Raw genomic sequence first — 22,531 nt, 5'->3', positions numbered from 1 at the left:
TATGAAGCCAGCACCCAGAGAACAGGTAAACCAGGAGCTTGAAACACACACACACACACACACACACACACACACACACCCACCCACACCCACACACCTCTACCTCACAGCCCTACCTATGCCTTATTCCCTCACCCTCCAGTTCCCTCTCACACACACCCTTCTCCTTACCTCGCTCACAATCCCAGAACTTCCCACTCTCTCACCCACCCTGCTCGGTCCCTCGCTCCCACACACACCCTCTCCATCCCTCACTCACAACAGCTCAACATCCTCCTCTCTCAGTCCCTCCGTCTCTCCCGCCCTCACCGGCCTCTCGATTAGGTCAATGCAGGGCTGTAGGTCAAGGCCAAAGTCGACAAAGGCCCAGTCGATGCCCTCCCGCTGGTACTCCTCCTGCTCGAGCACGAACATCGTGTGGTTGAAGAGTTGCTGAAGCTTCTCATTGGTGTAGTTAATGCAGAGTTGTTCAAATGAGTTCAGCTGGGCGAGAAAGAGAGGAGAGAGAACAGTCAGTATCCTGTATCACCGGGGGCGGGGGGGGGGGGGGTTAAAAAATCCTGCATCAACAGAGGGGAGGTACTTTCATTGTCCCCCCCCCACCCTCACTCTCCCCTCCTTGCTCTGGTCCCCCCCAGTATCTCTCCTCACTCTATCCCCCCTCACTCTATCACCATTCACTCTCTCCTTCACTCTACCCCGTTCACTCTCCCCCTCACTCTATCCCCATTCACTCTCTCCCCCTCACTCTATCCCCGTTCACTCTCTCCCTCTCACTCTATCCCTGTTCACTCTCTCCCCCTCACTCTATTCCTGTTCACTCTCTCCCCCTCACTCTATCCCCGTTCACTCTCTCCCCCTCACTCTATCCCCATTCACTCTCTCCCCCTCACTCTATCCCCATTCGCTCTCTCCCTCACTCTATTCCTGTTCACTGCCCCCTCACTCTATCCCCGTTCACTCTCCCCCTCACTCTATCCCCATTCACTCTCTCCCTCTCACTCTATCCCCATTCACTCTCTCCCCCTCACTCTATCCCCGTTCACTCTCTCCCCCTCACTCTATCCCCATTCACTCTCTCCCCCTCACTCTATCCCCGTTCACTCTCTCCCTCTCACTCTATCCCCGTTCACTCTCTCCCCCTCACTCTATCCCCGTTCACTCTCTCCCTCTCACTCTATCCCCGTTCACTCTCTCCCCCTCACTCTATCCCCGTTCACTCTCCCCCTCACTCTATCCCCATTCACTCTCTCCCTCTCACTCTATCCCTGTTCACTCTCTCCCCCTCACTCTATCCCCATTCACTCTCACCCCTCACTCAATCCCCGTTCACTCTCTCCCTCTCACTCTATCCCCGTTCACTCTCTCCCTCTCACTCTATCCCCATTCACTCTCCCCCTCACTCTATCCCCGTTCACTCTCCCCCTCACTCTATCCCCGTTCACTCTCTCCCTCTCACTCTATCCCCGTTCACTCTCCCCCTCACTCTATCCCCATTCACTCTCTCCCTCTCACTCTATCCCCATTCACTCTCTCCCTCTCACTCTATCCCTGTTCACTCTCCCCCTCACTCTATCCCCGTTCACTCTCCCTCTCACTCTATCCCTGTTCACTCTCTCCCCCTCAGTCTATTCCTGTTCGCTCTGTCCCCCTCACTCTATCCCCGTTCACTCTCCCCCTCACTCTATCCCCGTTCACTCTCTCCCCGTCACTCTATCCCCGTTCACTCTCTCCCCCTCAGTCTATCCCCGTTCACTCTCTCCCCCTCACTCTATCCCTGTTCACTCTCTCCCCCTCACTCTATTCCTGTTCACTCTGTCCCCCTCACTCTATCCCCGTTCACTCTCTCCCCCTCACTGTATCCCCGTTCACTCTCTCCCCCTCATTCTATCCCCATTCACTCTCTCCCCCTCACTCTATTCCTGTTCACTCTGTCCCCCTCACTGTCTCCCCCTCACCGTCTCTCCCTCTCTTTCCATTTTCCCCGCCCCGCTCGCCACTCCCTGGGTTCTCACCTGGAAGATCTCAAAGCCTGCGATGTCCAAGATGCCGATGAACGAGGCGCCCTGTCTCTTGGTTCTGTCCAGAGCTCTGTTGATCCGGTGAACCAGCCATCGGAACAGACGCTCGTAAGAGGCCTTGGCCAGTGCTTCCACCGCAAAGTCGGCCTGTGGGGTGGGGAGAGGAGGCAGAGTGTCAAGTACAGGGCGATTCCACGGGTCCAGTGAGGACAGGGGGTGCTCAGCTCCCATCCCTCCCCCTCCAGTCCTAAGGGTGTAGGATCAGAGGGCCCAGCCTCAGAGTACAGCTTTAGAACTGAGATATGGAACAATTTCTTTGGCAGAGGGTGGTGAATCTGTAGAATTCGTTACTGTGACTGCGGACACCAAGTCTTTGAGAATATTTAAAGTAGAGGTTGACAAGTTCTTGATTAGTCAGGGCCTCAAACAGTACGGGTTGGAGGCAGGAAAATGGGGTTAGGAGGAATCGAAGCAGCAGGCTTGACAGGTCAATTGGCCTAATTCTGTTCCAATGTCTTTTAACCTGATGGAGACTCCAGCCCCACACTTCTTGGGATCGATAGTGAGGGAGCACCGCACACAGTGATAGAATCTCCACATCTCCTGCTGCAGAGAGAGCATCTAGATGTCCCTGACTAGGCAGCAGGACAGCCTTTTCACAAGGAATGCATTTTCCTGCCACCTCCCACCCCTAAGGGAGTGTCCAGCCATTTCCTGTCTCACACCTGAGCGACTGTCCAGCCGTCTCCTGTCTCACACCTGAGGGAGATCCCAGCTGTCTCCTGTCTCACATCTGAGGGAGTGTCCAGCCGTCTCCTGTCTCACACCTGAGGGAGATCCCAGCTGTCTCCTGTCTCACACCTGACGGAGATCCCAGCTGTCTCCTGTCTCACACCTGACGGAGATCCCAGCTGTCTCCTGTCTCACACCTGACGGAGATCCCAGCTGTCTCCTGTCTCAAACCTGAGGGAGTGTCCTGCCGTCTCCTGTCTCACACCTGAGGGAGATCCCAGCTGTCTCCTGTCTCACACCTGAGGGAGTGTCCAGCCGTCTCCTGTCTCACACCTGAGGGAGATCCCAGCTGTCTCCTGTCTCACACCTGAGGGAGTGTCCAGCTGTCTCCTGTCTCACACCTGAGGGAGATCCCAGCTGTCTCCTGTCTCACACCTGACGGAGATCCCAGCTGTCTCCTGTCTCACACCTGAGGGAGTGTCCAGCTGTCTCCTGTCTCACACCTGAGGGAGTGTCCAGCTGTCTCCTGTCTCACACCTGAGAGAGTGTCCAGCTGTCTCCTGTCTCACACCTGAGGGAGTGTCCAGCCGTCTGTCTCACACCTGAGGGAGATCCCAGCTGTCTCCTGTCTCACACCTGAGGGAGATCCCAGCCGTCTCCTGTCTCACACCTGAGGGAGATCCCAGCTGTCTCCTGTCTCACACCTGAGGGAGTGTCCAGCTGTCTCCTGTCTCACACCTGAGGGAGTGTCCAGCTGTCTCCTGTCTCACACCTGAGGGAGTGTCCAGCTGTCTCCTGTCTCACACCTGAGGGAGTGTCCAGCTGTCTCCTGTCTCACACCTGAGGGAGATCCCAGCCGTCTGTCTCACACCTGAGGGAGATCCCAGCCGTCTCCTGTCTCACACCTGAGGGAGTGTCCAGCCGTCTCCTGTCTCACACCTGAGGGAGATCCCAGCCGTCTCCTGTCTCACACCTGAGGGAGATCCCAGCCGTCTCCTGTCTCACACCTGAGGGAGATCCCAGCCGTCTCCTGTCTCACATCTGAGGGAGATCCCAGCTGTCTCCTGTCTCACACCTGAGGGAGTGTCCAGCTGTCTCCTGTCTCACACCTGAGGGAGTGTCCAGCTGTCTCCTGTCTCACACCTGAGGGAGTGTCCGGCTGTCTCCTGTCTCACACCTGAGGGAGTGTCCAGCCGTCTGTCTCACACCTGAGGGAGATCCCAGCCGTCTCCTGTCTCACACCTGAGGGAGTGTCCAGCCGTCTCTTGTCTCACACCTGAGGGAGTGTCCAGCTGTCTCCTGTCTCACACCTGAGGGAGTGTCCAGCCGTCTGTCTCACACCTGAGGGAGTGTCCAGCCGTCTGGACCCCAAGAGCCTCTAACTTCCAGAGGGGGACAGTAACTTTCCCAAGACAAGGTCTACCCCTGGACTAACATCCTGTCCTTCTGGGCTTCCAGCCAAACAAAAGACAAACCCCCAGACACCCACACACCTCACCTGTTCCTTGGTCTGTGCTTTCTGTACATGGTCTCGTCCCACTTTGATGCGAGGAGAGAGGATGGCTCTCGTGAACTCAGTGACATTCAGTCCAAGGAGGTGGCAAAGTTTCTGAGCAGCTGTGAGGAAGAGTGGGGAGAGTTCAGTGAACAGTGTAGGGTAGTGATGGTGGAGAGAGCAGGAGGGAGAGCACGTGGGTGGAGGGGCGGAGAGGGGGGAGAGGGGGAGAGAGAGAACACTAACGGGGAAGAGAGCAAAAAGGGGAGTGAGAGTGCGAACGGGGAGGGAGGGAGCACGTACAGGGAGGGAGGGAGCAGAGAGCAGACTGGGGAGAGAGCAAACAGGGAGAGAGTGGATGAGAGTGGACAGGGAGGGAGGGAGCAGAGACGGGGAGGGGACGAGCACGGTCGGGGAGGGAGAGGGAGACGCAGAGCGTGATCGAGGTGGGAGTGAGAATGATCAGGGAGGGTGAACGTTCGGGGAGTATGAGAGCATACGGAGACAGCGACAGCAAACGAGCTTGGAGACAGCAAACAGGGAGAGAGTGGATGAGAATGGACGGGGAGGGGCGAGCACGGACGGGGAGGGAGGAAGCACGGACGGGCAGGGGCGAGCACGGACGGGGAAGGGGCGAGCACGGACGGGGAAGGGGCGAGCACGGACGGGGAAGGGGCGAGCACGGACGGGGAAGGGGCGAGCACGGACGGGGAAGGGGCGAGCACGGACGGGGAGGGAGAGGGAGACGCAGAGCATGATCGAGGTGGGGGAGTGAGAATGATCAGGGAGGGAGAACGTTCCGGGAGCACGAGAGCATATGGAGACAGAGACAGCGAACAAGGTTGGAGACAGCAAACGGGGTGAGCACAAAGGGGGAGTTGAGAGCGAATGAGGAGTATGCACTAATGAGGTGGGAGAGCGAATTGTGAGGGAGCAGTTGGGGTAGAGCGCTCAGATAGGGGAGTGCTTGGACGGGGTGAGAGCACGGGCGGGGAGAGAATGCAGAGGGTGAGTGGATGGGGAGAGAGTGTGGGGATGGACAGAGAGAGAGAGAGTGGGGACAGACGGAGAGAGAGAGGGAGAGGGGACGGACGGAGAGAGAGAGTGGGGACGGACAGAGAGAGAGAGTGGGGACGGACAGAGAGAGAGAGTGGGGACGGACAGAGAGAGAGAGTGGGGTCGGACGGAGAGAGAGAGAGTGGGGACGGACGGAGAGAGAGAGAGAGAGAGTGGGGACAGACGGAGAGAGACAGAGTGGGGACGGAGAGAGAGAGAGTGGGGACGGACGGAGAGAGAGAGTGGGGACGGACGGAGAGAGAGAGAGATTGGGGACGGACGGAGAGAGAGAGAGAGAGTGGGGACGGACGAAGAGAGAATAGGGACGGACAGAGAGAGAGAGTGGGGACGGACTGAGAGAGAGAGGGTGGGGACGAACGGAGAGAGAGAGAGAGTGGGGACGGACAGAGAGAGAGAGAGTGGGGACAGACAGAGAGAGAGAGTGGGGACGGACAGAGAGAGAGTGGGGTCGGACGGAGAGAGAGAGAGTGGGGACGGACGGAGAGAGAGAGAGAGAGAGAGAGAGAGAGAGAGAGAGTGGGGACGGTCAGAGAGAGTGGGCACAGACAGAGAGAGAGAGAGTGGGGTCGGACAGGGAGAGAGAGAGTGGGGATGGACAGAGAGAGAGAGAGAGAGAGAGAGAGAGAGAGAGAGAGAGTGGGGTCGGACAGGGAGAGAGAGTGGGGTCGGACAGGGAGAGAGAGTGGGGACGGATGGAGAGAGAGAGTGGGGACGGACAGAGAGAGAGAGTGGGGACGGACAGAGAGAAAGAGAGAGAGTGGGGACAGACGGAGAGAGACAGAGTGGGGACGGACGGAGAGAGAGAGTGGAGACGGACGGAGAGAGAGAGTGGGGACGGACGGAGAGAGAGAGTGGGGACAGACGGAGAGAGAGAGAGAGAGTGGGGACGGATGGAGAGAGAGAGAGAGAGAGTGGGGACGGACAGAGAGAGAGAGAGAGAGAGAGAGAGTGGGGACGGACAGAGAGAGAGAGAGAGAGTGGGGTCGGACAGGGAGAGAGAGTGGGGACGGACAGAGAGAGAGAGTGGGGACGGACAGAGAGAGAGAGTGGGGACGGACGGAGAGAGAGTGTGGGGACGGACAGAGAGAGAGAGAGAGAGAGAGAGTGGGGACGGACAGAGAGAGAAAGTGGGGACGGACAGAGAGAGAGTGGGGACGGACAGAGAGAGAGAGGACGGACGGAGAGAGAGAGAGACAGAGAGAGAGAGTGCGGACGGACAGAGAGAGAGAGTGGGGTCAGATGGAGAGAGAGAGAGTGGGGACGGACGGAGAGAGAGAGTGGGGACGGACAGAGAGAGAGAGAGAGTGGGGACGGACGGGGAGAGACAGAGTGGGGACGGACGGAGAGAGAGAGTGGGGTCAGACAGAGAGAGAGAGAGAGAGAGAGAGAGAGAGTGGGGACGGACAGAGAGAGAGTGGGGACGGACAGAGGGAGAGAGAGAGTGGGGTCCGATGGAGAGAGAGAGAGTGGGGTCGGACAGAGAGGGAGAGAGTGGGGACGGACAGAGAGGGAGAGAGTGGGGACGGACAGAGAGAGAGAGAGAGAGAGAGAGAGTGGGGACGGACGGGGGGAGAGAGTGGGATGGACAGAGAGAGAGAGAGTGGGGACGGACGGAGAGAGAGAGAATGGGGACGGACAGAGAGAGAGAGAGTGGGGTCGGACGGGGAGAGAGAGTGGGGACGGACAGAGAGAGAGTGGGAACGGACGGAGAGAGAGAGAGTGGGGACGGACAGAGAGAGAGAGAGTGGGGACGGACGGACGGAAAGAGAGAGAGTGGGGACAGACGGAGAGAGAGAGTGGGGACGGACGGAGAGAGAGAGAGTGGGGTCGGACAGAGAGAGAGAGAGTGGGGTCGGACGGAGAGAGTGGGGACAGAGAGAGAGAGTGGGGACGGACAGAGAGAGAGAGAGTGGGGACGGACAGAGAGAGAGAGAGTGGGGACGGACGGAGAGAGAGAGAGTTGGGACGGACGGAGAGAGAGGGTGGGGACGGACAGAGAGAGTGGGGACGGATGGAGAGAGAGTGGGGTCGGACGGGGAGAGAGAGTGGGGTCGGACAGAGGGAGAGAGAGAGTGGGGTCCGACGGAGAGAGAGAGTGGGGTCAGACAGAGAGGGAGAGAGTGGGGTCGGACAGAGAGGGAGAGAGTGGGGTCGGACAGAGAGGGAGAGAGTGGGGTCGGATAGAGAGGGAGAGAGAGTGGGGACAGACAGAGAGAGAGAGAGAGTGGGGACGGACGGGGAGAGAGAGTGGGGACGGACGGAGAGAGTGGGGACGGACGGAGAGAGAGAGAGAGAGAGAGTTGGGACGGACAGAGAGAGAGTGGGGTCGGACAGAGGGAGAGAGAGAGAGTGGGGTCCGATGGAGAGAGAGAGAGTGGGGTCGGACAGAGAGGGAGAGAGTGGGGTCGGACAGAGAGGGAGAGAGTGGGGTCGGACAGAGAGGGAGAGAATGGGGTCGGACAGAGAGGGAGAGAATGGGGTCGGACAGAGAGGGAGAGAGTGGGGACAGACAGAGAGAGAGAGTGGGGACGGACGGAGAGAGAGAGTGGGGACGGACGGAGAGAGAGAGAGAGAGAGAGTTGGGACGGACAGAGAGAGAGTGGGGTCGGACAGAGGGAGAGAGAGAGAGTGGGGTCCGATGGAGAGAGAGAGAGTGGGGTCGGACAGAGAGGGAGAGAGTGGGGTCGGACAGAGAGGGAGAGAGTGGGGTCGGACAGAGAGGGAGAGAGTGGGGTCGGACAGAGAGGGAGAGAGTGGGGTCGGACAGAGAGGGAGAGAGTGGGGTCGGACAGAGAGGGAGAGAATGGGGTCGGACAGAGAGGGAGAGAGTGGGGACAGACAGAGAGAGAGAGTGGGGACGGACGGAGAGGGAGAGAGTGGGGTCGGACAGAGAGGGAGAGAATGGGGTCGGACAGAGAGAGAGAGAGTGGGGACGGACGGAGAGAGAGAGAGTGGGGACGGACGGAGAGAGAGAGAGAGTGGGGACGGACAGAGAGAGAGAGAGTGGGGACAGACAGAGAGAGAGAGTGGGGACGGACGGAGAGAGAGAGAGTGGGGACGGACGGAGAGAGAGAGAGAGTGGGGACGGACGGAGAGAGAGAGTGGTGATGGACAGAGAGAGAGAGAGTGGGGACGGACAGAGAGAGAGAGTGGGGACGGACAGAGAGAGAGAGAGTGGGGACGGACAGAGCGCGTGGGGACGGACGGAGAGAGAGAGTGGTGATGGACAGAGAGAGAGAGAGTGGGGACGGACGGAGAGAGAGTGGGGACGGACGGAGAGAGAGTGGGGACGGACGGAGAGAGAGTGGGGACGGACGGAGAGAGAGAGTGGGGACGGACAGAGAGAGAGAGTGGGGACAGACAGAGAGAGAGAGTGGGGACGGACAGAGAGAGAGAGTGGGGACGGACGGAGAGAGAGTGGGGACGGACAGAGAGAGAGTGGGGACGGACAGAGAGAGTGGGGACAGACAGAGAGAGTGGGGACAGACGGAGAGAGTGGGGACAGACGGAGAGAGAGTGGGGACGGACGGAGAGAGAGTGGGGACGGACGGAGAGAGAGTGGGGACGGACGGAGAGAGAGTGGGGGCGGATGGGGAGAGAGAGTGGGGACGGACGGGGAGAGAGAGTGGGGACAGATGGAGAGAGAGTGGGGAGAGATGGAGAGAGAGTGGGGACAGATGGAGAGAGAGTGGGGACGGATGGAGAGAGAGTGGGGATGGATGGAGAGAGAGTGGGGACGGACGGAGAGACAGAGAGTGGGGACGGACGGAGAGAGAGAGAGAGAGAGAGAGAGTGGGGACGGACAGAGAGAGAGAGAGTGGGGTCGGACGGGGAGAGAGAGTGGGGACGGACAGAGAGAGAGTGGGAACGGACGGAGAGAGAGAGAGTGGGGACGGACGGACGGAAAGAGAGAGAGTGGGGACAGACGGAGAGAGAGAGTGGGGACGGACGGAGAGAGAGAGAGTGGGGTCGGACAGAGAGAGAGAGAGTGGGGTCGGACGGAGAGAGTGGGGACAGAGAGAGAGAGTGGGGACGGACAGAGAGACAGAGAGTGGGGACGGACGGAGAGAGAGAGAGTGGGGACGGACGGAGAGAGAGAGAGTTGGGACGGACGGAGAGAGAGGGTGGGGACGGACAGAGAGAGTGGGGACGGATGGAGAGAGAGTGGGGTCGGACGGGGAGAGAGAGTGGGGTCGGACGGGGAGAGAGAGTGGGGTCGGACAGAGGGAGAGAGAGAGTGGGGTCCGACGGAGAGAGAGAGTGGGGTCGGACAGAGAGAGAGAGAGTGGGGTCGGACAGAGAGGGAGAGAGTGGGGTCGGACAGAGAGGGAGAGAGTGGGGTCGGATAGAGAGGGAGAGAGAGTGGGGACAGACAGAGAGAGAGAGAGAGTGGGGACGGACGGGGAGAGAGAGTGGGGACGGACGGAGAGAGAGAGTGGGGACGGACGGAGAGAGAGAGTGGGGACGGACGGAGAGAGAGAGAGAGAGAGAGTTGGGACGGACAGAGAGAGAGTGGGGTCGGACAGAGGAGAGAGAGAGAGTGGGGTCCGATGGAGAGAGAGAGAGAGTGGGGTCGGACAGAGAGGGAGAGAGTGGGGTCGGACAGAGAGGGAGAGAGTGGGGTCGGACAGAGAGGGAGAGAGTGGGGTCGGACAGAGAGGGAGAGAGTGGGGTCGGACAGAGAGGGAGAGAATGGGGTCGGACAGAGAGGGAGAGAATGGGGTCGGACAGAGAGGGAGAGAGTGGGGACAGACAGAGAGAGAGAGTGGGGACGGACGGAGAGAGAGAGAGTGGGGTCGGACAGAGAGGGAGAGAGTGGGGTCGGACAGAGAGGGAGAGAGTGGGGTCGGATAGAGAGGGAGAGAGAGTGGGGACAGACAGAGAGAGAGAGAGAGTGGGGACGGACGGGGAGAGAGAGTGGGGACGGACGGAGAGAGAGAGTGGGGACGGACGGAGAGAGAGAGAGAGAGAGAGTTGGGACGGACAGAGAGAGAGTGGGGTCGGACAGAGGGAGAGAGAGAGAGTGGGGTCCGATGGGAGAGAGAGAGAGTGGGGTCGGACAGAGAGGGAGAGAGTGGGGTCGGACAGAGAGGGAGAGAGTGGGGTCGGACAGAGAGGGAGAGAGTGGGGTCGGACAGAGAGGGAGAGAGTGGGGTCGGACAGAGAGGGAGAGAGTGGGGTCGGACAGAGAGGGAGAGAATGGGGTCGGACAGAGAGGGAGAGAATGGGGTCGGACAGAGAGGGAGAGAATGGGGTCGGACAGAGAGGGAGAGAATGGGGTCGGACAGAGAGGGAGAGAGTGGGGACAGACAGAGAGAGAGAGTGGGGACGGACGGAGAGGGAGAGAGTGGGGTCGGACAGAGAGGGAGAGAATGGGGTCGGACAGAGAGAGAGAGAGTGGGGACGGACGGAGAGAGAGAGAGTGGGGACGGACGGAGAGAGAGAGAGAGTGGGGACGGACAGAGAGAGAGAGAGAGAGTGGGGACAGACAGAGAGAGAGAGTGGGGACAGACGGAGAGAGAGAGAGTGGGGACGGACGGAGAGAGAGAGAGTGGGGACGGACGGAGAGAGAGAGTGGTGATGGACAGAGAGAGAGAGAGTGGGGACGGACAGAGAGAGAGAGTGGGGACGGACAGAGAGAGAGAGTGGGGACGGACAGAGAGCGTGGGGACGGACGGAGAGAGAGTGGGGACCGACGGGGAGAGAGAGTGGGGACGGACGGGGAGAGAGAGTGGGGACGGATGGAGAGAGAGTGGGGATGGATGGAGAGAGAGTGGGGACGGATGGAGAGAGAGAGTGGGGACGGACGGAGAGAGAGAGAGAGAGAGAGTTGGGACGGACAGAGAGAGAGTGGGGTCGGACAGAGGGAGAGAGAGAGAGTGGGGTCCGATGGAGAGAGAGAGAGTGGGGTCGGACAGAGAGGGAGAGAGTGGGGTTGGACAGAGAGGGAGAGAGTGGGGTCGGACAGAGAGGGAGAGAGTGGGGTCGGACAGAGAGGGAGAGAATGGGGTCGGACAGAGAGGGAGAGATTGGGGTCGGACAGAGAGGGAGAGAATGGGGTCGGACAGAGAGGGAGAGAGTGGGGACAGACAGAGAGAGAGAGTGGGGACGGACCGAGGGAGAGAGTGGGGTCGGACAGAGAGGGAGAGAGTGGGGACGGACAGAGAGAGAGAGAGTGGGGACGGACGGAGAGAGAGAGAGTGGGGACGGACGGAGAGAGAGAGAGAGTGGGGACGGACAGAGAGAGAGAGAGTGGGGACAGACAGAGAGAGAGAGTGGGGACAGACGGAGAGAGAGAGAGTGGGGACGGACGGAGAGAGAGAGAGTGGGGACGGACGGAGAGAGAGAGTGGTGATGGACAGAGAGAGAGAGAGTGGGGACGGACAGAGAGAGAGAGTGGGGACGGACAGAGAGAGAGAGTGGGGACGGACAGAGAGCGTGGGGACGGACGGAGAGAGAGTGGGGACCGACGGGGAGAGAGAGTGGGGACGGACGGGGAGAGAGAGTGGGGACGGATGGAGAGAGAGTGGGGATGGATGGAGAGAGAGTGGGGACGGATGGAGAGAGAGAGTGGGGACGGATGGAGAGAGAGAGTGGGGACGGACGGAGAGAGAGAGAGAGTGGGGACGGACGGAGAGAGAGAGAGTGGGGACGGACAGAGAGAGAGAGTGGTGACGGACAGAGAGAGAGAGAGTGGGGACGGACAGAGAGAGAGAGAGTGGGGACGGACAGAGAGAAAGAGAGAGAGTGGGGACAGACGGAGAGAGACAGAGTGGGGACGGACGGAGAGAGAGAGTGGGGACGGACGGGGTGAGAGAGTGGGGACGGACGGGGAGAGAGAGTGGGGACGGACGGAGAGAGAGAGAGTGGGGACGGACGGGGAGAGAGAGAGTGGGGACGGACGGGGAGAGAGAGTGGTGATGGACAGAGAGAGAGAGAGTGGGGACGGACGGAGAGAGAGTGGGGACGGACGGAGAGAGAGTGGGGACGGACGGAGAGAGAGAGAGTGGGGACGGATGGAGAGAGAGAGTGGGGACGGACAGAGAGAGAGAGTGGGGACGGACAGAGAGAGAGAGTGGGGACGGACAGAGAGAGAGAGTGGGGACGGACGGAGAGAGAGAGTGGGGACGGAGAGAGAGAGAGTGGGGACGGACAGAGAGAGTGGGGACGGACAGAGAGAGTGGGGACAGACGGAGAGAGTGGGGACAGACGGAGAGAGTGGGGACAGACGGAGAGAGAGTGGGGACGGACGGAGAGAGAGTGGGGACGGATGGGGAGAGAGAGTGGGGACGGACGGGGAGAGAGAGTGGGGACAGATGGAGAGAGAGTGGGGACAGATGGAGAGAGAGTGGGGACGGATGGAGAGAGAGTGGGGATGGATGGAGAGAGAGTGGGGACGGACGGAGAGACAGAGAGTGGGGACGGACGGAGAGAGAGAGAGAGAGAGAGAGAGTGGGGACGGACGGAGAGAGAGAGAGAGGACGGACAGAGAGAGAGAGAGAGTGGGGTCGGACGGGGAGAGAGAGTGGGGACAGGCAGAGAGAGAAGGAGTGGGGTCGGACGGGGAGAGAGAGTGGGGACGGACAGAGAGAGAGAGAGTGGAGACGGACAGAGAGATAGAGTGGGGACGGACAGAGAGAGAGTGGGGACGGACAGGGAGAGAGAGAGTGTGGACGGACAGGGAGAGAGAGAGTGCGGACGGACAGAGAGAGAGAGAGTGCGGACGGACAGAGAGAGAGAGAGTGCGGACGGACAGAGAGAGAGAGAGTGCGGTCGGACGGAGAGAGAGAGAGTGGGGTCGGACGGAGAGAGTGGGGACAGAGAGAGAGAGTGGGGATGGACAGAGAGAGAGAGAGTGGGGACGGACGGAGAGAGAGAGAGTGGGGACGGACGGAGAGAGAGAGAGTGGGGACGGACGGAGAGAGAGAGTGGGGACGGACAGAGAGGGAGAGAGTGGGGTCGGACAGAGAGGAAGAGAGTGGGGTCGGATAGAGAGGGAGAGAGTGGGGTCGGATAGAGAGGGAGAGAGAGTGGGGACAGACAGAGAGAGAGAGAGAGTGGGGACGGACGGATGGAGAGAGAGAGAGAGTGGGGACGGACAGAGAGAGAGAGTGGGGACGGACAGAGAGAGAGAGTGGGGACGGACGGAGAGAGAGAGTGGGGACGGACGGAGAGAGAGAGTGGGGACGGACGGAGAGAGACAGAGTGGGGACGGACGGAGAGAGAGAGTGGAGACGGACGGAGAGAGAGAGTGGGGACGGACGGAGAGAGAGAGTGGGGACGGACGGAGAGAGAGAGTGGGGACGGACGGAGAGAGAGAGAGTGGGGACGGACGGAGAGAGAGAGAGTGGGGACGGACAGAGAGAGAGAGAGTGGGGACGGACAGAGAGAGAGAGAGTGGGGACGGACAGAGAGAGAGAGTGGGGACGGACAGAGAGAGAGAGAGTGGGGACGGACGGAGAGAGAGAGAGTGGGGACGGACGGGGAGAGAGAGTGGGTACGGACGGGGAGAGAGAGTGGGTACGGACGGGGAGAGAGAGTGGGGACGGACGGTGAGAGAGAGTGGGGACGGACGGTGAGAGAGAGTGGGGACGGACGGGGAGAGAGAGTGGGGACGGACGGAGAGAGAGAGAGAGAGTGGGACGGACGGGGAGAGAGAGTGGTGATGGACAGAGAGAGAGAGAGTGGGGACAGATGGAGAGAGAGTGGGGACGGACGGAGAGAGAGTGGGGACGGACGGAGAGAGAGAGAGTGGGGACGGACGGAGAGAGAGAGTGGTGACGGACAGAGAGAGAGAGTGGGGACGGACAGAGAGAGAGAGTGGGGACGGACAGAGAGAGAGAGTGGGGACGGACGGAGAGAGAGTGGGGACGGACAGAGAGAGAGTGGGGACGGACAGAGAGAGAGTGGGGACGGACAGAGAGAGTGGGGACGGACGGAGAGAGTGGGGACAGACGGAGAGAGTGGGGACAGACGGAGAGAGAGTGGGGACGGACGGAGAGAGAGTGGGGACGGACGGAGAGAGAGTGGGGACGGACGGAGAGAGAGTGGGGACGGATGGGGAGAGAGAGTGGGGACGGACGGGGAGAGAGAGTGGGGACGGACGGGGAGAGAGAGTGGGGACGGACGGGGAGAGAGAGTGGGGACGGACGGGGAGAGAGACTGGGGACAGATGGAGAGAGAGTGGGGACGGATGGAGAGAGAGTGGGGATGGATGGAGAGAGAGTGGGGACGGACGGAGAGACAGAGAGTGGGGACGGACGGAGAGAGAGAGAGAGAGAGTGGGGACGGACGGAGAGAGAGAGAGAGGACGGACAGAGAGAGAGAGAGAGTGGGGTCGGACGGGGAGAGAGAGTGGGGACGGACAGAGAGAGAGAGAGTGGAGACGGACAGAGAGAGAGAGTGGGGACGGACAGAGAGAGAGAGTGGGGACGGACAGAGAGAGAGTGGGGACGGACGGGGAGAGAGAGAGTGCGGACGGACAGGGAGAGAGAGAGTGCGGACGGACAGAGAGAGAGAGTGGGGACGGACAGAGAGAGAGAGAGTGGGGTCGGACGGAGAGAGAGAGAGTGGGGTCGGACGGAGAGAGAGAGTGGGGTCGGACGGAGAGAGTGGGGACAGAGAGAGAGAGTGGGGACGGACAGAGAGAGAGAGAGTGGGGACGGACGGAGAGAGAGAGAGTGGGGACGGACGGAGAGAGAGAGAGAGTGGGGACGGACAGAGAGAGTGGGGACGGATGGAGAGAGAGTGGGGTCGGACGGGGAGAGAGAGTGGGGTCGGACAGAGGGAGAGAGAGAGTGGGGTCGGACAGAGAGAGGGAGAGAGAGTGGGGACAGAGAGAGAGAGAGAGTGGGGACGGACGGGGAGAGAGAGTGGGGACGGACGGGGAGAGAGAGTGGGGACGGACGGGGAGAGAGAGTGGGGACGGACGGAGAGAGAGAGTGGGGACGGACGGAGAGAGAGAGAGAGTGGGGACGGACGGAGAGAGAGAGAGAGTGGGGACGGACGGAGAGAGAGAGAGAGTGGGGACGGACGGAGAGGGAGAGAGAGTGGGGACGGACGGAGAGAGTGAGTGGTGATGGACAGAGAGAGAGAGAGAGTGGGGACGGACAGAGAGAGAGAGTGGGGATGGACCGAGAGCGTGGGGACGGATGGAGAGAGAGAGTGGTGACGGATGGAGAGAGAGAGTGGTGACGGACGGAGAGAGAGAGTGGTGACGGACGGAGAGAGAGAGAGTGGAGACGGACAGAGAGAGAGAGAGTGGGGACGGACAGAGAGAGAGTGGGGACGGACGGGGAGAGAGAGTGGGGACGGAGAGAGAGAGTGGGGACGGAGAGAGAGAGTGGGGACGGACAGAGAGAGAGAGTGGGGACGGACAGAGAGAGAGAGAGAGGGGGGATGGACAGAGAGAGAGAGAGTGGGGACAGACAGAGAGAGAGAGAGTGGGGACAGACAGAGAGAGAGAGAGTGGGGACGGACGGAGAGAGAGAGTGGGGACGGACGGAGAGAGAGACTGGGGACAGATGGAGAGAGAGTGGGGACGGATGGAGAGAGAGTGGGGATGGATGGAGAGAGAGTGGGGACGGACGGAGAGACAGAGAGTGGGGACGGACGGAGAGAGAGAGAGAGAGAGAGAGAGAGTGGGGACGGACGGAGAGAGAGAGAGAGGACGGACAGAGAGAGAGAGAGAGTGGGGTCGGACGGGGAGAGAGAGTGGGGACGGACAGAGAGAGAGAGTGGAGACGGACAGAGAGATAGAGTGGGGACGGACAGAGAGAGAGTGGGGACGGACAGAGAGAGAGTGGGGACGGACGGGGAGAGAGAGAGTGCGGACGGACAGGGAGAGAGAGAGTGCGGACGGACAGAGAGAGAGAGTGGGGACGGACAGAGAGAGAGAGAGTGGGGACGGACGGAGAGAGAGAGAGTGGGGTCGGACGGAGAGAGAGAGAGTGGGGTCGGAGAGAGAGAGTGGGGGACAGAGAGAGAGAGTGGGGACGGACAGAGAGAGAGAGAGTGGGGACGGACGGAGAGAGAGAGAGTGGGGACGGACGGAGAGAGAGAGAGAGTGGGGACGGACAGAGAGAGTGGGGACGGATGGAGAGAGAGTGGGGTCGGACGGGGAGAGAGAGTGGGGTCGGACAGAGGGAGAGAGAGAGTGGGGTCCGACGGAGAGAGAGAGTGGGGTCGGACAGAGAGGGAGAGAGTGGGGTCGGACAGAGAGAGGGAGAGAGAGTGGGGACAGAGAGAGAGAGAGAGTGGGGACGGACGGGGAGAGAGAGTGGGGACGGACGGGGAGAGAGAGTGGGGACGGACGGGGAGAGAGAGTGGGGACGGACGGAGAGAGAGAGTGGGGACGGACGGAGAGAGAGAGAGAGTGGGGACGGACGGAGAGAGAGAGAGTGGGGACGGACGGAGAGAGAGAGAGAGTGGGGACGGACGGAGAGAGAGAGTGGTGATGGACAGAGAGAGAGAGAGTGGGGACGGACAGAGAGAGAGAGTGGGGATGGACCGAGAGCGTGGGGACGGATGGAGAGAGAGAGTGGTGACGGATGGAGAGAGAGAGTGGTGACGGACGGAGAGAGAGAGTGGTGACGGACAGAGAGAGAGAGAGTGGAGACGGACAGAGAGAGAGAGAGTGGGGACGGACAGAGAGAGAGTGGGGACGGACGGGGAGAGAGAGTGGGGACAGAGAGAGAGAGTGGGGACGGACAGAGAGAGAGAGTGGGGACGGACAGAGAGAGAGAGAGAGGGGGGATGGACAGAGAGAGAGAGAGTGGGGACAGACAGAGAGAGAGAGAGTGGGGACAGACAGAGAGAGAGAGAGTGGGGACGGACGGAGAGAGAGAGTGGGGACGGACGGAGAGAGAGAGTGGGGACGGACGGAGAGAGAGAGTGGGGACGGACAGAGAGAGAGTGGGGACGGACAGAGAGAGAGTGGGGACGGACAGAGAGAGAGTGGGGACGGACGGAGAGAGTGGGGACGGATGGTGGTGAGAGCGGACGGTGTGAGACAGCGGACGGTGTGAGAGAGCCGACGGTGTGAGAGAGCCGACGGTGTGAGAGAGCCGACGGGGGAGAGAGCCGACGGGGGAGAGAGCCGACGGGGGAGAGAGCCGACGGTGGGAGAGAGCCGACGGTGGGAGAGAGCCGACGGGGGAGAGAGCCGACGGGGGAGAGAGCCGACGGTGTGAGAGAGCCGACGGTGTGAGAGAGCCGACGGTGTGAGAGAGCCGACGGTGTGAGAGAGCCGATGGGGGAGAGAGCCGACGGGGGAGAGAGCCGACGGGGGAGAGAGCCGACGGGGGAGAGAGCCGACGGGGGAGAGAGCCGACGGGGGAGAGAGCCGACGGGGGAGAGAGCCGACGGTGTGAGAGAGCCGACGGGGGAGAGAGCCGACGGGGGAGAGAGCCGACGGGGGAGAGAGCCGACGGGGGAGAGAGCCGACGGGGGAGAGAGCCGACGGTGTGAGAGAGCCGACGGTGTGAGAGAGCCGACGGTGTGAGAGAGCCGACGGTGTGAGAGAGCCGACGGTGTGAGAGAGCGGACGGTGTGAGAGAGCGGACGGTGTGAGAGAGCCGACGGGGGAGAGAGCCGACGGTGTGAGAGAGCCGACGGTGTGAGAGAGCCGACGGTGTGAGAGAGCCGACGGTGTGAGAGAGCCCACGGTGTGAGAGAGCCCACGGTGTGAGAGAGCCCACGGTGTGAGAGAGCCGACTGTGTGAGAGAGCCCACGGTGTGAGAGAGCCCACGGTGTGAGAGAGCCCACGGTGTGAGAGAGCCCACGGTGTGAGAGAGCCGACGGTGTGAGAGAGCCGACGGTGTGAGAGAGCCGACGGTGTGAGAGAGCCGACGGGGGAGAGAGCCGACGGGGGAGAGAGCCGACGGGGGAGAGAGCCGACGGGGGAGAGAGCCGACGGGGGAGAGAGCCGACGGTGTGAGAGAGCGGTCGGGGGAGTGAGCCGACGGTGTGAGAGAGCCGACAGGGGAGAGAGCCGACGGTGTGAGAGAGCCGACGGTGTGAGAGAGCGGACGGTGTGAGAGAGCGGACGGTGTGAGAGAGCCGACGGTGTGAGAGAGCGGACGGTGTGAGAGAGCCCACGGTGTGAGAGAGCCGACTGTGTGAGAGAGCCGACTGTGTGAGAGAGCCCACGGTGTGAGAGAGCCGACGGTGTGAGAGAGCCGACGGGGGGAGAGAGCCGACGGGGGAGAGAGCCGACGGGGGAGAGAGCCGACGGGGGAGAGAGCCGACGGGGGAGAGAGCCGACGGTGTGAGAGAGCGGTCGGGGGAGTGAGCCGACGGTGTGAGAGAGCCGACGGGGGAGAGAGCCGACGGGGTGAGAGAGCCGACGGGGGAGAGAGCCGACGGGGGAGAGAGCCGACGGGGGAGAGAGCCGACGGGGGAGAGAGCCGACGGTGTGAGAGTGCCGACGGTGTGAGAGAGCCGACGGGGGAGAGAGCGGTCGGGGGAGAGAGCGGTCGGGGGAGAGAGCGGTCGGGGGAGAGAGCGGTCGGGGGAGAGAGCGGTCGGGGGAGAGAGCGGTCGGGGGAGAGAGCGGTCGGGGGAGAGAGCGGTCGGGGGAGAGAGCGGTCGGGGGAGAGAGCGGTCGGGGGAGAGAGCGGTCGGGGAGAGAGCGGTCGGGGAGAGAGCGGTCGGGGGAGAGAGCGGTCGGGGGAGAGAGCGGTCGGGGGAGAGAGCGGTCGGGGGAGAGAGCGGTCGGGGGAGAGAGCGGTCGGGGGAGAGAGCGGTCGGGGGAGAGAGCGGTCGGGGGAGAGAGCGGTCGGGGGAGAGAGCGGTCGGGGGAGAGAGCGGTCGGGGGAGAGAGCGGTCAGGGTGAGAGTGAATCGGGGGACTGTGAATGAGAGCGCAAGCAAATGGAGTGGGAATGAATGGGGACAGAGAATGGGATAGAGTGTGCAGGGAGAGAGTGATGAGACTGAATTGGGGAGAGGGAGAGGTCTAGGAGTCAGCAAGGAGCGAGTAATCCATTCACGCCCTCTCCTCACCTACCTGTGTCCTGGGGCATAGATGCCTGGTCTGTGTTCCTCTCCTTCCTGAAGGTGATATTCCCAAATTGTAGGACGGCCGAGACCATCCGGAGCATCGCTGTATGTTGGGGAGAGGGTCGGGAGAGATTGAGGGAGGGAGAAAGACAGGGGAGAGAGAGGGGGTAAGGGGATGAATGGGAGAGAGATGTTTAGTTTAGTTCAATTTAGCATGTGTTGTTCGTTTTCTGCAGGCAGCAGAGCCAGTGCGCCCCGATCTAAATTGCACAAAGTTGCAACAAAAAAAGGGAGTCTCCAGAAACCAGAAACACATCGTCTCGTGAACCACAGAGCCCAATCCATAAACTGTCGATTAAACCTTGCCCAAAATCCAAGACTCTGGGGACTGGGGGAGAGGAGGAGAGATTAAAATTGAAGAACTGGAATTGGCAGGGGATTCTGTAGGTGCTGGAACTGCACAATGCTGGAGGAACTCAGCAGGTCGGGCAGTATCTATGGAGGGAATAAACAGCCAACATTTTGGACTGAGTGAATATCCCCCCCCCCCCCGCCCCCACTGAGCTTTCAGGAATTGCTGTAGAGGGGTCTCACCCTTCCATAACCTTGTTATGACATAAACTGAGCCACACTGAAGCTGCAAGTGGAAAATCTTCATTCATTCAGCTAAATTCCAGGAGAATCTGAGAGAATCTCACTCTCCTCACAGGCTGTTTAAGACTTCTTCAATGCAAAGGTAAATGATTAATATTTGCTATAATCACTTACTTTAACATTGGGTATAGAATGAGGTATATTTACAAAGCTACATATTTATAATGGTTGCACAGATTTCATAGGTGGGCTCTTTGGCCCATTTCGTCCATGCTGATCCATTTAAACTGCCTACATCCATCGACCTGCACCGGGACCACAGCCCTCCATACCCCTACCATCCATGGATCCAAACTTCTCTTAAACGTTGAAATCAAGCTTGCATGAACCACTTGTGCTGGCAGCTCATTCCACATTCACAAACCTCTGAGTGACGAAGTTTCCCCTCATGTTCCACTAAAACTTTTCACCTTTCACCCTTAACCCATGACCACTGGTTGTGGTCCCACCTAACCTCAGTGGAAAAAGTCTGCTTGTATTTACCCTATCTATATCCCTCATAATTTTGAGAGGAGACTATTTTCTACGTTCTAGGGAATTAAGTCCTAACCTCTTCAATCTTTCCCTGTAATTCAGGTCCTCCAGAAGCAGCGACATCCTTGTAAATTTTCTCTGTACTTTTCAACCTTATTTACATCTTTCCTGTAGGTAGGTGACCAAAACACACAATACTCCAGTTTAGGCCTCACCATTGTCTTGTATGACTTCAAGATCCCAACGAGCAGAAACCCTTCGAATATTCAAACTACTTTTGAGTCCAAATTCCAGACACACAAAATAAATCGGGCCAGTCCCGACAAAGGGCTTCAGACCACATCGGCGGATTATTCATTTCCTGAGATGCTGCCTGACCTGCTGAGTTCCTCCAGTGTTTTGTGTGTTATGAACCTCATCATGGGTGACAACTCACAGCGTTGAGGGAATATACAACTAACCACTGGGTCCACTGATAAAACCCATCTGTCCTAAACAGTGCGTTACGTGGCACAGCTACATCTTTAACCATGTACTAATACCAAAGGAGGTGGAGGGTGCTCCCTCCTTTCACTGGCCTGCAGGTCACCCTTGGGCAAGGTGTAGCACCAGTTTAGACCTACTCCCTGATCAGTGCCACGTGAACCATGGGGGCAAGGGGTAGACTGTCTTTGATCTGCCAGTGCGTATCAATAACCACTGACGCCAGACAGGCAATCTCTGCAGAGTACTGATAACGGCTGGGGTCACCCGTCATGTAAAGACACTGCCCAGAAGCAAGCAATGGCAAACCACTTCTGTAGAAAAAATTGCCAAGAACAATCACGGTCATGGATTGACCAGCATCGCCCATATCATACAACATGGCAAGTAATGATGATGTCATACGACACAGCACATCACGATGATGTCATACGGGATAGCACATAATGATTATGTCATACGACACAGCACATAACCATGACGTCATACGGGATAGCACATAATGATGATGTCATACGACACAGCACATAACGATGATGTCATACGGGATAGCACATAATGATTATGTCATATGACGTGGCAGATAACAGACAAAAGTCATAACACCAGAGTGATCTCCAATGATCCCCATTGAGAAGACAGGAGCAGCACACCTACCCCACTAACGACAAGGGTGAAGGGAGGGGAGTGATGGGAGCTCAACGCAGTTCTGAATGGGACACCCTTTGATGGACGACGAAGGGTTGCAGGGAGGGGAAGGGGAGGAAGACCAACGCAGTCACGAAAATGGGAAACCCTCACTTCCTCACCCTCCGGTGGACGACGAAGAGTTGCAGGGAGGGGAAGGGGAGGAAGACCAACGCAGTCACGAAAATGGGAAACCCTCACTTCCTCACCCTCCGGTGGATGACGAAGGGTTACAGAGAGGGTGGGGAGGCAGACCAATGCAGTCCCGAATGGGAAACCCTCTGATGGATGACAACTCACAGGTGATCTCGTCGTGTGTGAACCCCATGATCCTCATTGCCTCCAATGTCTCCTGAAAGTTGTCACGGTCCTCTTGGCCTGGAATGGGCAGATGTCCATGGGACAGGAACCTGTAGCTGTTGAATGGCTCAAGCAGAAGGTCCACTGTATCGGGGGGGGGGTGTTGGGGGAGACAGGAAGAGAGTGAGCGGTGAGGCACAGAGTAGAAGAGAGGAGGGAGTAGTCAACGGCATGGACAGTGTGAAACGGAGCAAAGGGGGAGTGAGGAGGAAGAGAGGGGGTGGGAAGGAAGACGAAGGTGAGAGCTGGGGAGGACAGAGGGAGGAGAGAGGGGAAGAGAGGAGGGAGAGCGTGAGGGAGTGAAGGGGAAGGGGAGGCAGGTGGGAGGGAAGACGGGAGTGAGAGTGGGAGAGCGTGAAGCAGTGAGGGGGAAGATTGGGAGAGGGCGGGAAGGAAGACAGGAGTGAGAGCAAGGAAGGGAGAGGGTGGTGGAACAGAGAAGGAGGAGAGAGACGGGAGAGGGAAACGGAAACAACAGGGCAGGGGAGGGAAAGAGGGCAAAGGGAAGAAGGGAGTGAAGAGGGATGAGGAGGGCAGAGGCAACACA

The 22,531-nt window shown here is 59.8% G+C and overlaps 1 protein-coding gene across 7 annotated transcripts in view; it reads right to left on the bottom strand.

The window, feature by feature from the left end:
* LOC134339037 (myosin-10-like) overlaps nt 1-22,531 on the bottom strand; it is a 277,554-nt gene that overhangs the window by 187,127 nt on the left and 67,896 nt on the right. For all 7 annotated transcript variants that reach the window (XM_063035301.1, XM_063035302.1, XM_063035305.1 and 4 more), the window contains 5 exons: nt 21,925-22,068; nt 19,334-19,429; nt 4,252-4,370; nt 2,016-2,168; nt 310-483 (listed from right to left, as the gene is read on the bottom strand). In XM_063035301.1, the coding sequence (XP_062891371.1) occupies nt 310-483; nt 2,016-2,168; nt 4,252-4,370; nt 19,334-19,429; nt 21,925-22,068 (686 nt within the window). The remainder of the gene's footprint in view (nt 1-309; nt 484-2,015; nt 2,169-4,251; nt 4,371-19,333; nt 19,430-21,924; nt 22,069-22,531) is intronic.

Source organism: Mobula hypostoma, chromosome 28 (assembly GCF_963921235.1).
Source record: "Mobula hypostoma chromosome 28, sMobHyp1.1, whole genome shotgun sequence".
Classification (NCBI taxonomy): Eukaryota; Metazoa; Chordata; class Chondrichthyes; order Myliobatiformes; family Myliobatidae; genus Mobula; species Mobula hypostoma.
The sequence above is the reverse complement of the archived record's forward strand: the minus strand, read 5'-3'. Positions and strand labels throughout refer to the sequence as shown.